The following is a 17,120-nucleotide window of genomic DNA, read 5'->3' on the forward strand; positions in this document are numbered from 1 at the left end:
ATTTTGTTAATGGTCTTTTAACGTATTGGTACGACTCAAAATGCAAAGGAGATTGATTATTCTAATACTTCTAAATTTCTATCACAATCTGTATCAGTCTTATAAGATATTAATAAATTTTGTTATTCAAAATGAAAGTCCATTTTGGGATATTGGATTGGGGGTAAGTTAGTCATTTGAACACTTGATTAGCAGTAGTAAATTTATAGAGAGAGAGAGAGATTTGATTGATATAGGGGAGTAATTAATTAATCGAAGTATTGCTGTGTATCCGTGTGAGCTTTTCCCAAAACATTCCATAAAAAGAAATACTCTTCTAAAACCGCCATCAGCATCAGATCACAAACCACACCGATGACCAAAACTTAGCCCTCCTCTACTCTCTCTCTACATCACATCTTCAACGCATTCCATTCGCGAAATCCCCAAAAAGCCACTGTGTTCTGTGGGGTGGTCTGAAGGAGGGGAGGAGATGAACAGCCACAAGTTCCAAATCTTCGACTCTCTTCCGGCGTAGTAAATAGCGCCGAACCCTTTTCACATGGCGAAGCGCGTGTACGAACTCTGGAAAGGAAGCAATGTAAGATTCGCTCGTATCAATTTTGAATCTCTTGTAGATGCTGTTTCCTTCACTTTTTTTTCATCTGGGTATGCTTTAGATTTGCTGGGTTTCCCTTAATTTAACTGGTTTTGGTGGATTCACACTTCGAATTCGGCTTTGATTAGGGTTTATGGCCAATTTAATGAATAGGGTTGGCAACGTTTTACAACAAAAATCAGTTAATATGGTGATTTATGTTGTCTTTGCACTTTTTTTTTTTAAAAAAAATTATCAATGGCGAAATTGGTTGTGTAATTTTTGGCGTTAAAAACTTGATGTTGTATTCGTGAAATAGAGTAATTTCTTTTATGTTTAGTTCAGATTTGTAGTGCTTGTACATGAAATGATAATCTCCGTAGTAGAATTTTGGTTGAGTTAGATGAAATGAGGTACAAGTTAGCGGAGTAGTGATTAATGGGGGGTGAAGTAGCAGAGAGAGAGTGGAGTTTGATTTCTGGGGTTATTGATTAATTGATTCGTTAAATGCCTCAAGTTATTGCCTTATTGGGAGGTTGAATTTTTCTGAAGGATGCACAGTAATGTGTCAATTGCTGTTATTATCAAAGGATTCAGACATCATTGTTTTGGGCATATCTTAGAAGACACTTCATTAAATAGTTGACATTCCTTCTCATGACACTATGTCCTTGTTTGAGAATGATACTTTTATTGCTTGCTGCTTAAGCTGTATTTCTAATGCCAATTTTGCATGGTGTTAATATGATAAAAGGGGGAAAAAAAATATTCTCTGTCTTGGTCGAGTATGATAAATAAATGGACGTTTTTGCATGACCGTGTACTTCCCATTTGTTTTCATATGTTAAGGTAGTCTAGATCACAATAAGACGATTTTCTTATTTATGCAAGTGCTACTAGTTAGGTGGATTAGTAAGTTATGAGGATTATTTCAGTTATTATGCACAAAATTTTGTTAATAATAGGTTCTCCAGAGAGATTACTGGCTCTCTTATTCTCTTTCTTTTCCGCTCTACTCCTTTTGTGCTTCTTTACTTCATAATAAACCATAAAACAGATTTGGTTTTAGAACAGGAAGGTCGTTCTCACTTTCTTGCTAATATGTATCTTGTTCGCGTGGATGGTCCATTCATGAGAAGTCACACGTGAAGGAGTTGAAATTTATTGTTCCAACACCTACCCAATAGAGCTTAAGACCAGTCGGTTGTTTCCAGTACTAAGGATGATTACTTCCTTTCTTTTGCTTTAGTAGACCATATTCACTCAGGTACCATAGTAGGTAAAGTTGAAGGGGAAAGAGTGGTGGACTTAGAAATTCAATGTGTTTTCTTTTCTTTTGGTTACTCAATGAATGGTTTTTCTTAGGGCCTTGGAGATTATAGTATTTAAAAAAAAAGAAAAAAATTTGGTTAGATGGTAGGAGATTTGTGTACCTTGATTAAATCTTTACGAGCATGATCTAATTTCAATAGGTGTACATCAATAATCAACATTAAACTACGATTTCCCTCCATAATCATGGGCAAACTTTGTGGATTTGTCCCTAGGCTTGGGTATGATGAGAAAGTATGAGTCAGCAGATGTTAAATTTGTGGCAAAGTTTTCTGGAAATAAATCTAGGGTAGTAGGGTGATCATTTTTGTCTTCTAGGCTTGATCATTTATATAGAGGTATAGATTGAAGTGTGTTGGGGAGAATAAATGATCAAGTGCTTATGGAATTTTATGCAATTGCATAGACTGATAGACTTGTTGAATTAGAATGAGAAGTCGTGTAAAATAGTTATAAACTTATAAGTCAATGTATAAAATAGTTATAAGACAAATTATATAACAGATATAAGATTATTCCTCCTTTCCACGATATAATGTTAGGCAGGTCAGTTACAATATATTTTAGTATGGCTTAAGTGAAGAAATTGACACGAGCAGATAGGAAACATGAAATAATTAGAAACAAATTATATTAGGAAAAATCGACAAAACAGTGTGTCACATGGTTAAGAAGTCAGGCATGCTGTAACTTATCAAAAAAAAAAAAGAAGTCAGGCATGCTGTTCACTGTGATGTGTTGGTGGTGGCAGTTGTGGTTTTTGTGTGGTAATGGTGGTGATGTTAATAGTAATTGTGCTGACTGTGATGATATCCGGAGGGTGGTAGTTTGGATAGGAATGGTCAACACAGGTGCTAAAATCAAGCCTTGGAGTTGGATTGTAGTATTCAATTTCTTAAATATATTATTTGAAAGCTTATGATCATGTAAATTGGAATTTCCTTCTCTACTTGCTTCAAAGAATGGGGGTTTGGAAGTAGATGGAGGACATGGATTGAGACATGTCTTTCGTCTGCCAAGTTCTCAATTCTTGTGAATGGTTCTCCAGCTGGTTTCTTCGGGTGCTCTTAGGGTACAAGACAAGGTGATCTATTGTCATCTTTTCTTTTTTTTTATAGTTATGGAGGGCTTAAGCAGACTTATGCGCCGGGCAGAGAATCTTGGTCTCATTAAGGGATTCTGGGTGGGAAGAGATATTGACAATCAGGTGGAGATTTCACATCTGCTATTTGCAAATGACACTCTAGTTTTCTGTGATACAGATGTGTCTCAACTTAGAAATTTGAGGTGCATTCTGGCTTGCTTTTAGGTAATTTCTGGGCTAAAGGTAAATGTGGCCAAGATTGTGCTTGTCCTGGTCGAAAATGTACAAGACATCTCTTCTTTAGCTGCAGTTCTTGGGTGTAGGGTGAGCTCCTTTCCTATCCCTTATTTAGGATTGCCTCTAAGGGCTTCTTCCAGGTTAGTGGGGAGTTGGTATTTTGTGCTTTATAGTTATGCACAGAGGTTGGCAGGTTGGAAGAAGCAATACTTGTCCAAGGGGGGTAAAGTAACTCTTATCAAGAGCACTTTTTCAAGCCTTCCCACTTATTTTTTTTCTATGTTCCAAATTCCATACTCCATTGCTGATAGAATTGAACAAATTTAAAGGAATTTCCTGTGGGGAGGAAGGGGAGAGGAGTTCAAGTATCACCTTGTTAGATGGGAGAAAGTAAGCAAGCCTATAAAAGTAGGGGGTCTCGGTATTGGACGATTGATTCCTTTTAATCAAGCTCTTCTGGGCAAATGGTTGTGGAGATACGGGAAGGAAAGACACCGCCCTTGGCGTAGATTAGTATCTTGCAGGTATGGGGAAGACGTTGGCAGATGGACTACACGTCCGGTTTCTATTGTGGGAGGAGTTGGGGCTTGGAAATCAATTCGGAAAGGATGGGATGCCTTTTCCTCTCATACTAGATTCAGAGTTCGTGATGGTAGTTGCGTTCGTTTTTGGGAAGATCTTTGGTGTAGGAACCAGCCTTTATGTCGTACATTTCCCAGATTATATAGTATTGCAGTTGATAAACATGCTCTCGTAGTTAACTGTTATTAGCTTGATAATAGTGGGATTACGTGGAATGTTCATTTTTGGCGTTCATTTCAGGATTGGGAGTTGGAAGAGGTGAGCATTTTCTTGGATCAATTGTATTGGCAGGAAGGAATTGGCAGGGGTTATGACAATTTGATTTGGATTCCCTCTTCTCACGGTCATTTTGAAGTAAGGTCTTTGTTCTTATGTTTGTCTAATTTTGCTTCCTATGATTTCCCATGGAAGACTATATGGCGCTCTATGGCTCCTACTCGGGTGGCATTCTTTGTATGGACCGCCGTTTGGGGTAAGATTCTGACGATCAATAATTTGAGGAAAAGGGGAAATATTCTTGTTAATCGGTGTTGCATATGTAAGCAGGATGGGGAGTCGATCGATCATCTCCTAATGCATTGCTCCGTAGCGCACAATTGCTGGAATCTTATTCTTGGCCTATTTGGCATGTGCTGGGTAATGCCACGTTTTACTAAGGAGTTGATTCATGCTTGGAGAGGTTGTTGTGTGAGTAGGAGTGTTCGTGATTATTGGAGATTTGTTCCACATTGTATCTGGTGGTGCATCTGGAAGGAGAGAAATAGTAGAATGTTTGAAGGGAAGGAGTCGTCTACAGCGACACTGAAACTTTTTATTATTCGTTCTTTTTTTAGTTATGTGAACAGAAGTTCTTGTTCCTCTTCTGATGATTTAATTTCTTTTTAGGATTCTTTGGGGCCTTAGACCCCAATCTCTCTATTGTTTATGGGACGCGTTCCCCTATTGAACGCCTTTTTTAATTTATTATTACTTATCAAAAAAAAAAAAAATTCTTAAATATATTATTTCACCTATGGTGAACCTTTTTGCAATTGGATTTGGTAACTAAAGTGTTAGACATCAAAATTTTGTCATTGTGGAATCCAATTTTGAAATAAACGTTACAGTTGGGGGGATCATAGATTTCGTAATACCACCTGAAACTTTTAACTTTAAAACCTAAGATGCATTAAATTTAATCTGGTTTCAAAATATATGTATCTTCACTTTGTTATTAAAAAAATAATATGTATCTTCACTTTGTTATTGAATGTTTCTTGTGATAATATTTCTAATTAAACTAAAAAAATGTTATTGGAGGATTGTTCCACATTGCGTTTGGTGGTGCCTATGGCGAGAGAGGAATAACAAAAATTTTGAAGGAAATGAATCGTCTTTAGCAAATTTAAAAATTCATATTCTTCGTTCTCTTTTCTATTATGTAAGAGGCAGCGCCCGCTCCTCGATTGATGACTTTTTTGATCTTTTGGAGGCTATTGGTTCTTAGGTCCTTTTTTCGTTTTTGTATTAGGGATGCGTTCCCCTTTTGAACGCTTTTCTAATATACTTTTTACTTATCAAAAAAAAAAAAAAAATGAGATTAATATTTCGTTGTTCAAAGGTTAATGTCTAACTACGCTCAAGCACATAAATGAGTTCTGCTGCAAGACTTCAAATTGATTAGAAGTATATGAAGAACTTAACTTTATTAAAAGCCGAATTCCAACTAAAGGAATCCCTATATGCACACTTAACTTAATAAAGCCCCATTTCAACTGCGTAAATCCCATTCTTCTTCCTCTCTCTCTCTCTCTTTTTTTTTTGGCGTTGGTGGTGGTGGTGTGTGTTGGTGTTATGAATGAATATTGTCAAATGGTAAATGAAAAGCCACTGGAGGAATTAATTATGGCTTTATATCTGGTGTGGAAAAGCCCCTCATGCAGGAGGTTCTATTGAGCAATATTATGAATTATTTTTGTCTGGATACCTGGTGTGGGAAAGAATCACACTTGATAAGCATTTGTAGATTTGAACTCTATTGCTTTCAACAAGGAACCCTGGCCATGGACACACTAAGATATTTGAATCAGGGATTTGCAAAATTAGGAGCTGGAAGCAGTGGATGACTTTCCGAGCTGATGCATGGTGAATCTTTGTATAGGGGGGATGATGATGACTCCTTGATGTGGATCTCAAAGGCTGTGGGGCATTCTTACAGCGTATAAATAAGAGCAATGGGAGAAATTAATTATAGTGAGGGAAAGCCCCTACTGCAGGAGGTTCTTTCAAGCAATACTGTGAATTAGTTGTCTGATATCTGGTGTGGGAAAGTCCCCATGTGATAGGCATTTGTAGTTTTGAAATCTTTTGCTTTCAACAAGGAATCCTGTCATGGATGCACTAAGATCTTTGAATCATGGATTTGTGAAATTAGGAGCCGGAAGCAGTGGATGACTTTCCGAGCTGTTGTATAGTGCATCTTTGTATAGGGGATGATGATGACTCCTTGAGGTGGATCTCAAAGGCCATGAATAATGGCAAATGTTGCATGAGGCTTTCTTTCATAGTGCTTTTGTGATAAAAGATGTGAAGGTTTCCCTTGAAATAACGCATCTTTCTTTGTGGTCGACTGCACTGTATATTTCAACTTACATATTCCAGGACAGGGTTGAATGATTTTCCGCTTGTGTTATATGTGCATAAAGCAGAGGAGACAGTAAACCATCTTTTAATTTATTTTGCTCCAAATATATGGAGTATGGTCTTTTCTGTTTTTGGGTTCTGTGGCTGACTCCTATGTTGGTTACGTAGGTGATGACTTCTTTTTTATTTTTTTTTGATAGGTAAAGAAAATATATTATAAACACGCTCAAAAGGGCAGCGCTCCCAAAACAAACAACTGCCATCCAAGACAACACTAAAGCTTCAAGCTATCAACAAAATCCAAAAGACAATCTACTAGCATACAATCCCGCCCATTTACCCCAAAGAATAAAGAATAAAGTATATTATACTTAATAGCCCATATAGGAGACTCCACTCCCTCAAAGTATCTCCTATTTCTCTCTTGCCACAAATCCCACCATATACACAAGTGAGTAGCCCTCCAAGCATCTGTAACTCGGCTCTCCACTGTACACCCTCTCCAAGTCTCAAGCAAGTTGACCGTAGTATCTGAGAACACCATGGAATACCAAAAGCAACCAAAAACATGGTCCAAACATCCCTTGCCACCTGGCAATGAATAAGAAGATGGTTGATGGATTCCCCCGTCTTCTTACACATGTAGCACCTGTTTACCACAGCTTGACTTCTTCTTCTAAGATTATCAATAGTGAGGATGCTTCCCAAAGCAGCTGTTCATGAGAAAAAAGCTACCTTCAGTGGTGCTTTTGTCCTCCAAATAGCTTTCCTAGGAAAAACAGGGCCAAGAAACTCCACCATACTAAAATAGAAAGACTTGACCTCGAACACCCCTCTCGAGGACCCCACTCACACCATCTCATCCATGCCCACGCCGACCACCATCTGGCTATAAATGAAAGCCAAAAAGATCTGTAACCTCCAATAGTTCCCAATCATGTAACTGTCTCGGAACCATAAATCCCACGTCACCCTTCCATTATCAAGACGATAATAATCAGCAACTAAAGCATCTCTATTCAGAGCAATTTGGTAAATAAGCGGGAACCTACTGGCCAAAGCCAAATCCCCACACCATATGTCTTCCCAAAATCTGAAATTTCTTCCACTTTGAAACTTAGGTGATGACTTCTTGGCAAAGAGGCTGTTCTATATGCAGGATGAGTGGGGCTTGGATGACAGATTCTTTTGTCTTGTAATGTGTATTTGAAGGGAGTCTGATGGGTTTTTTTTTGAGGATGTAGCGATTCCGATGTACAGATTGGAATAGACCATGCTTTGCTTGTTCCAGTTTTGGGTCTCTGGGAAGTTAACTGCTTCAATTTCTTCTTTAATTTGACTTTTTTTCTGGAAGGACCTTAGTTTGTTGCTTCTGCATATCTCACCTGTAAATGTGTTACATTTCTTTGGTGGCTTTCTCATATACACTTTTATTTTTTTGATAAGTACATATACACATCTTACACACAACACAAATTAATATGTTCAATAAGCGAGTTGATTGTAAATGTGAAAGGGAGCAGGTAGAAATAATGGCCGCAATCTTAGGTTTTCCGAAAGGAAGCCCTTGGAAGTTTAGGTTTCCAGACCTGCACAAAATTTTCATGTACAGTGAGGAATTTGACTACAATAGGTTGATGGAGACTGGTTTTGTGTGGCACCTTTTCTTTTGTAGGGCACTGCAAGATTGGTAGTTGGAGTTGGTGGATTCTTTTTCTGGGACCTGTTGCTTAAGTGCGTGTTTGCAAAATGAGAGGATGCTTGGAAGCCGAAGAGCACCAGGGTTTGGGGGGATATGAAATTAGCTCTTCCTAGAGAGTGGTGAGGAGTGGGGGACTGGGAGTCACTGCATTGGAGGCTAATTTATCACTAAGATCAAAGGTGCCCCCAAGGTGGCATTTTTTAGGTTGACAACAATTCTGGGGGAGATTGTAACTGTTGGCAATTTCGTGCTAAGAAGTAAAATTTTCTCATACTGTGCTGTATATGTACTGGAGCATTAATACATACATACATATATATATATATATATATTCAAGAATCATTCTTAGCTTTGTGGTTGAGGTTTTGGAATTGGGAAATAGGAGACTGGTTGTGCTAATAGGAGAGTGAGAAGTGTGGGTAAGTGACGCCATTGTTGCTGCGGTGCTATTTTGGGAGACTGGTTGTGCATGTGCTAGTAGGTGAGTGATAGGTGTGGGTAGTGGCACGGTGGCACCATTTTCCTTGTGGTAGTGTTTTTGGAAGGAGTTCGATGGACAATTTATTTGAAAGAAAGGAATAGCCAGTTATGGAGCTGAATAAGTCCTTTATATATGTATTTAATTTTTTTTATCTGTTTTTGGTCTCCTGTGAGATTCCTTCTCTTTGATTCTTATTTTGATTAAATGGGAGATGTGTATGGGCATTTCAGTTTTCAGTTTGTTTTTCTTCTTGTTCTTTATGTACACGTCTCAGTATGCATGGGTTGAACCTCATTGGTGTTTTTAATGGATTTATTTGCCTATAAAATATATACATGTGTTTCTTTGTATGTGGATGCTCAATAAGTTTGTTTATATTATAGATTGTTGTTCCTTAATAAGTTCAGATACAAGAGAAGGTGGGAAGACGTTTAAATGACAATGGGAGCATGGAAAATTTAACACTTGGGTTCTGCGGGTACGTTATGATGGCAAGAGGCTCTTGGTTAAGGAACACTGCTACAAGGATATCCGAAATTGAGTTTGTACAAGTCCTTAACGCTGTATGGATTTGGTATCGGAAGCATGGAGGTCAAAGTCACACGCAATGCTGAAGATCAGAAGAATGTTTAGGTGATCTCTGCTCTCTGTGTGTGTGTGAGTGAGAGAGAGAGAGAGAGAGAGAAAGGGGGGGGGGGGGGGGGGATTATAGTTTTTAGGTGCACAATTTTGGACATGACACAAGTCATAAAAGGAACACCGCTACAAGGATTTCAGAAATTGAGGTTGTACAAGTCCTTAATGCTGTATGGATTTGGTATAGGAAGCATGGAGGTTACAGTCACACACAATGCTGAAGATCAGAAAAACGTTTAGGTGATCTCTGCTGTGTGTGTAAGAGAGAGAGAGTTTATAGATTCTAGGTGCACAATTTTGGACATGACACAAGTCCTTAATGCTGTATGGATTTGGTATAGGAAGCATGAAGGTCACAGTCACACACAATACTGGAGATCAGAAGAACATTTAGGTGATCTCTGCTCTGAGTGTGTGTGTGTGTGTGTGTGAGAGAGAGAGAGAGAGAGCTATATATATAAACAGAGAGAGAGAGAGAGAGTTTATAGATTTTAGGTGCACAATTTTTGACATGACACAAGTCGCAAACAATTTGTTGTTACCTTATACCTTGAATTTACATGAAGTCACAAACAAATGTTGCTAAGTTAATACTTAAATTATCATGTATTTTGTTCGTTGTTTATGTTTGACCTACCAAATTTTATGTTGCCATGAGATTTGTTCTTCTTTAACTTCTAGTTTATTTTTGCAGAAGTTCTTCCTTGGTGGGAGGGTGATATTTGGGCCAGATGCCAGATCATTGCTTGTCACCTTATTGTTGGTCATCGTTCCTGTTGTTATCTTTTGTGTATTTGTTGCAAGGCATCTCCGCCATGAATTTTCTCCACATAATGCAGGATATGCAATTCTGGTGCTGGCAATTGCCTTTACTATCTATGTTAGTCCTCTTAATCCTTACCTTCACTTGAATTCTTATAATTTTTGTCAACTACCATCTACCCTAAAAGCTTAAGCTATTAGAGAGGGTGTAACTTTAGTATTTAAATCTTCTAACACACCCCCTCACGTGTGGCCTTCTTTTGGTCCAACATGTGTTCAACTTTAATTATCGGGTGAGGTTTGAACTAGAGACCCTTGGCTCTGATACCATGTCAGCAACCATCTACCCTAAAGTTTAAGCTATTAGAGAGGGTGTAACTTTAATATTTAAATCCTTTAACAATTATCATAGGAATTCTTAGTTGTAATGGTGAAATTATATGGTTTAGTTGTCCAATTACAGGTTTTCAAGCACAATTAGTGGGCATGTGTTTAGTTGTTCCGTGGCCACTTAGGAATCAGGATGGTGTAATGGTGAAATCATATGGTCTTTACTTGGCCGTACAGGTTTTCAAGCACCATTAGTGGATGTCTTTAGTCTTAGGATGATGTATGTAATGGTGAAATCATCTGATTAAGCCATTTTGAATGATCTGAATTGGAGTATTTCCGAGACTCCACCCCCCAAGCCCCTAAAAAAATTAAATATATAAAAAATATCTTATAAAATGGCATAGGGAGTGCTAATGGATCAAAATATTATGTAGCATATTATCTTAATTCTTGAATCTACATATTCATTTTCTGGGGGCATCTTTTACTAGCTTCCATTGTATTAAAAGAATGCATGTTCCTGAAACATGGCAATAATGGAAGTCTAAGCAAGCATATTTGTGATCTCTATCATAACCTTTTTCTGCAAAATTGATTTGTTTCACATCTTTTATTTTTTTATTATTATGTTATTATATATGTTCATTATGTTGTTTACCTATAATTATTTGGGCACTCTCACATCTATTCCTCCCCACCCCCACAAAATAAAATGAAAAATATCACATTATAAAATGGTATGGCGAGTGCTAAATGATAAAATTATATAATATATTATTTGGACACTTCCTTTCACGTATTTTTATTTTTATTATTTATCTATATGTGGCTTATTGTCATCCCTTGGTTATTTTTTGGTAGGTGTTGGTGATTCTTTTTCTTACTTCAGCCCGGGATCCGGGAATTGTTCCCCCTAATTCACATCCGCCAGAGGAAGAATTACGTTATGACACTTCGAATTCAGTGGAGGTTGGGGGAAGACAAACACCAAGCCTACAGTTTCCTCGAACAAAAGAAGTTATGGTCAATGGTCTTCCTGTCAGGGTTAAATATTGTGACACCTGCATGCTATATCGGCCTCCACGTTGCTCGCACTGCTCTATTTGCAACAACTGTGTGGAGCGATTTGATCACCATTGTCCTTGGGTGGGCCAATGCATTGGAATGGTATTGTGTTTAACATGCCAGTTGCAACTTATCTTGTTTTTGTGGTCTTACATACACTGCTGGTATTGCCATTACATGAATCTAACTGCCTGTATTTGTGTGCAGCGCAACTACCGTTACTTCTTTCTCTTTGTTTCATCTTCAACGCTTCTTTGCATTTATGTGTTTGCCATGTCAGCTTTGTACATAAAGTTCCTGATGGATGATCATCAAAGCACAGTTTGGAAGGCAATGAAAGAATCTCCTGCCTCAGTGATATTAATGGCATATTCATTCATTTCTTTGTGGTTTGTTGGCGGACTCACTGGCTTCCATTTGTACCTTGTAAGCACAAACCAGGTCAGTTAATTTCTATTGTTTGTATATCTCTGGCTAAAAAATGTAGTGGTGATGATTCTTGTTGTTATATAGAGTCTGGTGAAAGAAAAATGTTTGGTTTAATGAGATCTTAATGTGTACCAAAAAAGAATCAGATCTAAATTTTATATGAACCGTTGATTTCCTGTTGGTCAGTTGATTTTTCATCAAATGTCCAGGTTTTGGATCATATGCTGCTACCTCAAGGCCGGGTATAGCAGTTTTTACTATTACAATATATTGCGTTAGTCAATGGTCATCCTCATCCAATTAATGGGCTCTGCACTACATCATGATGTGGAAGGTAGAACCACAATAACAATCAAGCCTTTTTCCCAACTACTTGGGGTCGGCACATCCTGATGTGGAAGGTGCAAGGTCAAAATATCATGATATAGGATAGCATTATAAAACCTAAAATATGCTTCCTGTAAAAAGAGGAATAGAGGTTGTGGGATTTACGACTGGAAGGGTCAGAATCTGGTTGGTTTTATAAGTGATAGGTTGCTGGATTTTAATAACTGATATTGCTAGAAATGCCAGAAACCAACTAATGGTGTTTGGGTTATGAATACAAGTCAAAGATGGGGTGGGTTGAAGGGGAGGTTTGATTTGGGTTGGTATGGGTAGAGTTCTGTTGCAATGAATAGGCTGTGAACAGTAACCAAGAACATTTTCTTGTGGTTTTGGATTGCTCGGGTTCAGCTGGGCTTGTCAAATTAGGATTTATATGGTTTAAAAGAAAATTGAAGAATTCCAAGTCAGGTTCCTTAGTTCTTCATCTTCCTCTTAGAATAATTACATAGAAGTCTATTGATTGGAAAGATTGCATAGACATTTATATGCTGTTGTTTTTCCTAACTGTAATTGGATTTTGAGTCCTAAAACAAAAAAAAATTGAAACTTTGGCCTTTAAATTATTCTAGGCATATCAAAGGCCACATAAGAATGCTGAGTAAAACAACTTTAATGTTTTATTCGGTAGGAAGGAAGGAAGACCTGTGGAAAGAAAATAGGAAGGAAAGAACAAACTTCCTTTGTTCGGTAGATGATGATACAAGGAAAGAAAGGATAATAAGAGGGATGTGTCATCCATTCTTTACAAATTTTCATCCGTCAAAAAATGGGTGGAAGAGATGGGAGAAGAAAAGTGGACTATTATAGAAGATTTAAATTAAATATTATCCTAAATTACACAAATTTTAAATTACAATACTTGCAATATTATAGATATTACTGAACATAATAGTAAAAACAATTTAAAACTTTATCTTTTCCTTCTCTCATGACGAACAAATTAAATTGTGAGTTTATTTTCTTCTCCTCCATCCAACCGAACAAAAAGAAAGAATGACACCATCTCTTTCTTAGGGATGTCTCTTCCATCCAATTTTTTTCTTTCTTACCGAACGGAGCATAAACCTAATGGATCACTACACAGGACATTATAGCAAATATTTATTAGGGTAAATTACATTGACCTCCCCTAAGGTTTGGCCTAATTACACTCGGCAGCCATGTTTATTCTACTGACCTCCCTAATTGCTGTTGGCCAACTTATGGATGCTAAAATAATATGGTAAAATATCATTTATACCCTTATAGAGTTAATAATATTTTAATAAATATACTGTCATGTGGAAAGACTGTATTACCCTACTTACGATTCCCCTCTTCTCTGCCCTCTCTCCTTCCTCTTTCTGCGTTCAATGGTGGTGACGGGGATTTGCAGAAACCACCTGTTGGGACCTCTCTCCTCGTCAAAAAGCTCTCTCCGCCTCTCCATATTGTGTGTTAGAATCAGAAGCTCTCTCTTTCCTCTCTCTCTCTCTCTATATATATATATGTGTGTGTATGTGTGTGTGTGTCGGATAGCTAAGATATATAAATCACAAACAAAAGTAGATTCATATCAGTACGCTAGTGAACAAAGGCACCCACCTATCCATTGATTGACGGAGGAGGTGGTTGTGAAGGAGAAAAAGAATTAGTTCTTTAAAGTGAAACCATGAAGAATAAGCCGAGTAATTGCTATTGGTCTGTGGAGCAATATATCGAAGCCCTTGTTGATTTATATAGCTTAATATATTACAATAAAATAGGATAGATACCCAAAAAGAAAAAAGAAAAAGAGGAAAATTTTATGGCTTTGATTTATCTCTCTGTTTCTCAAAACCATAACCCTAAGGTAAATGGTGTCGGGTCATCTCTTCCCAGACCGTTCTTGTGCTTCCAATTGGATTCCATTCGTAGCAAGTACACAACAAATTCTGTTTAAATTCGATATTACCAAAGCCAAACTTTATCATTTCGGAACCTAGTTGGTGGACCTAGATTTGTGAACACCTTTCTAGATCATACCTTTGGAGGGTTTTAGTTTCTTCCAAATGATTCCCTCATCGAGTAGTTCAGTCCCAAGTTCAACTTTGAGGATGGATGAAGATCCTCGTGAGGATTGTGATTTCTAGGATGTAGTTTTGAGATATACAAGTCATATGCTTATGGAGGAAGACATGGACCCATAATGGAATATTGCTAATTTTGTACGCTTCAACATGATTTGAACCTGTGTACAGAGGAAGACATGGACACATGATTTGTACTCGTGTAAATTATCTATTTCATGAATGCTTCAAGAGTCTCTGGCAGTCGATCGTCAGCCCAATGATTCCGGTGCCGACCACTACCACGTTGAAAGAATAGGATGTAGTGATCGGTTTCTCTCTGCTTCTTCTTTTTTGTTTTCCTCGCTTGAGGTGCAACTCTATTTTTTAGCTATTTTTGTTTTTCAAAATAAAATTTCAAGTCCCGAAAACAAATAGATGCATTTGTTTCTTGTTTTCAAGAAATTCATTATAATTGGTATTTTTGGTCATCTCACACTAAAGTTTAAGCCAATTATTTTCTTGTTAAACAAGAGAACTTTTTGAAAAAATCATTTACAGTTCTGACGGTAAGTCAATGGGAGGGGGGTCGTTGAAGTCTTCTTGAATTTTTTGGGTTCCTTTGTCTTAGTTTTAGGCTTCTAAAGTCGGTGATGGTTGTGGCAATAAATTGGCTAACTACTCAAGCAATAAAAGGACGCAACAAAGTGCACTAACGCTATTGAGCAAAACCATTGTTTGCGTGGTTTGGCAAATTGGACGTGCAGGGGATAAAAAAAGAAATTTAATTTAATTTTTTTATTTTATAAATATGATTAGTTTTTCATTATATGTAAGCACAATAGAATTTACTTGGTTTGGTACTATACCTTACTCGATGGCGAAGACAAGAACTTCATCTTTTTTTATAATTGGTATTACATTCTTAAAACATGCATACTCTCCCCTCAAATTGTGGTTGAACCCTTGGTGAACGGCAACCTACTCAAACCAATGCAATTATTAAATGGAGTGAAATGGTTTTCAATTTACTGACGAGTAAGGCTGTTTAATGATTATTTGTTTCTATGTTAATTGAATTGACACTATTGCCTCCTTTAGTCCTTTTGTTAGTGAGTTATTCTATGGTTGATGATAATTTGGCAATTCCAGTGGTTATTAGGAAAAGGACTAGCTGATTTATGCTCCATTTTAATTATTCTGATTAGCAAGTCCTTGGTACCATTTACTGTATGGGAAATACTTGCTTTTGACTCCCACATCCTTGGAGCTTGTAGACAATGTTAATTTTCCGGACACTAAATCTACTGTATGGGAAATACTTGCTTTTGTCTTTCATGTGTTTGTGGGCTTTGTTGGACCTATGATTTATTCCTCTTTATCAGCTAGTTTAATATTTAAACATATTTTCTCAGACTACGTACGAGAATTTCCGGTACAGAGCTGACAACAGGATCAATGTGTACGACAGAGGTTGTTTGAATAATTTCCTAGAAGTATTTTGCACGAAGATAAAGCCTTCGAGGAACAACTTTCGAGCCTATGTACAAGAGGAGGTACAAAGGTCTCCTATGCCGTCCACCACCCGGGAAAACGTAATTGAGGGTTTGGCCGAGAATCGACGCATGAAGGTAGAGGATGATCTAGAGATTGGTGGAGATCTACTAAAGATTTCACAGCGTCATAATATTGAAGATATTGAATCAGACATACGCAGCAGGGGGAGCGATGTGACTCACCATAATTCCTCAGAGGCTTATTCTGTTTTGGGATCAGATCGGCGAGCTCCCACCATCCAATCAGAAACACGGCACTCAAGTTTGGGAAGGAGAAGTGGGAGCTGGGAAATTGCACCGGAGGTCCTTCCTAGCAACTCCGTGGTCACTGAGAGCAGAAACTATGCTGCTCCAAATGAAGTACACCATTGAGAGTGTAGCAATTACATCTGATTTAAATGCGCATGAGGTGTCTGCGTGGTTGATATTATTGTGGCGAATGCTCCATTTCTGCTCTGGGCGATGTTGCTGTCGATTAGAACGCTACTTTATGCTGCAGGGAGTCAAATTAACTCCCTTTTAAGGGGAAAAAATTTCTGTAATTCCTTTTTTTTTTTTTTTTTTTTTTTTTACTTCCTCTTTTCCTTCTCTGGAATGCTAGCTCGTCTTCTTTTAGAAAGCAGTCAATAGGAATGTGTGTAATTGTTTGAGAAGAATAGGGATTAGTGTTTTTATTTCTATTTTTCTTTTTCACTCTCTTGATCTTGCTTGTTGATGTGGATTGAATTTGTAGTGATGATTCTGTGTAAACAAATACCTCCTTGGGATTTGAATTTTTTACTATTCTTCCATACTGTAAATGTGTGCCCCTTGAGAAAACTTTTGGTACATTGGCATCTTGAATCTTGCTATGCAGTTGCACTAGTGATGATGAAATGACAAGATGTTTGTCACTTCATGAATTGTTGAGGTCACCTTATCTTGAATGGAGATATGTTTGATAATGTTATCATTAGGAGCATCAAATCAGCGTTTTAGATTTTGAATTAAATGAATACATATGGTCTTGGATTTAGAATCAGACAATATATGGTCTTGAACGGGTGAAGGGCTTTGATACGTTGTTGTATTCAACTTTGGAGTGCTTGGACAGTTGTTGTAATTGTTGATCCGTTAATTGAAGTGGGTTATATCTCATTCAATAAATGAAGTTAAATAATCGGTAGGATTATCCAAACTTGATAATCTACGTTTGACTAATTTGTAGGATTATCCAAAAAAAAAAAAAAATCTATTAGCTGAAGTGGGTTTCTTCTCATTCAATAGATGAAGTTGAATAATCGGTAGGATTATCCAAACTTGATAATC

At 37.4% G+C, this 17,120-nt stretch overlaps 1 protein-coding gene across 2 annotated transcripts; it reads left to right on the forward strand.

Annotated features, from left to right (window-relative positions):
* The first annotated feature begins 270 nt into the window (after nucleotides 1-270).
* LOC132274305 (protein S-acyltransferase 8) lies at nucleotides 271-16,640 on the forward strand. 2 transcript variants are annotated; one of them, XM_059775559.1, is made up of 6 exons: nucleotides 271-580; nucleotides 4,053-4,166; nucleotides 9,948-10,133; nucleotides 11,210-11,515; nucleotides 11,621-11,854; nucleotides 15,672-16,640. In XM_059775559.1, the coding sequence occupies exons 1-6, from the start codon at nucleotides 542-544 to the stop codon at nucleotides 16,182-16,184; spliced, it is 1,392 nt and encodes a 463-aa protein (XP_059631542.1). In that variant the 5' UTR covers nucleotides 271-541; the 3' UTR covers nucleotides 16,185-16,640. The 2 variants fall into 2 exon arrangements, with proteins under 2 accessions (XP_059631542.1, XP_059631544.1); XM_059775561.1 differs by lacking the exon at nucleotides 4,053-4,166 and having other exon boundaries at nucleotides 274-580.
* The last annotated feature ends 480 nt before the right edge of the window (nucleotides 16,641-17,120 follow it).

The sequence above is a fragment of the Cornus florida genome, unplaced genomic scaffold (genome assembly GCF_030987335.1).
Source record: "Cornus florida cultivar Cherokee Brave unplaced genomic scaffold, ASM3098733v1 CherokeeBrave_3.0.0_Hap2_Chr09, whole genome shotgun sequence".
NCBI lineage: Eukaryota > Viridiplantae > Streptophyta > Magnoliopsida > Cornales > Cornaceae > Cornus > Cornus florida.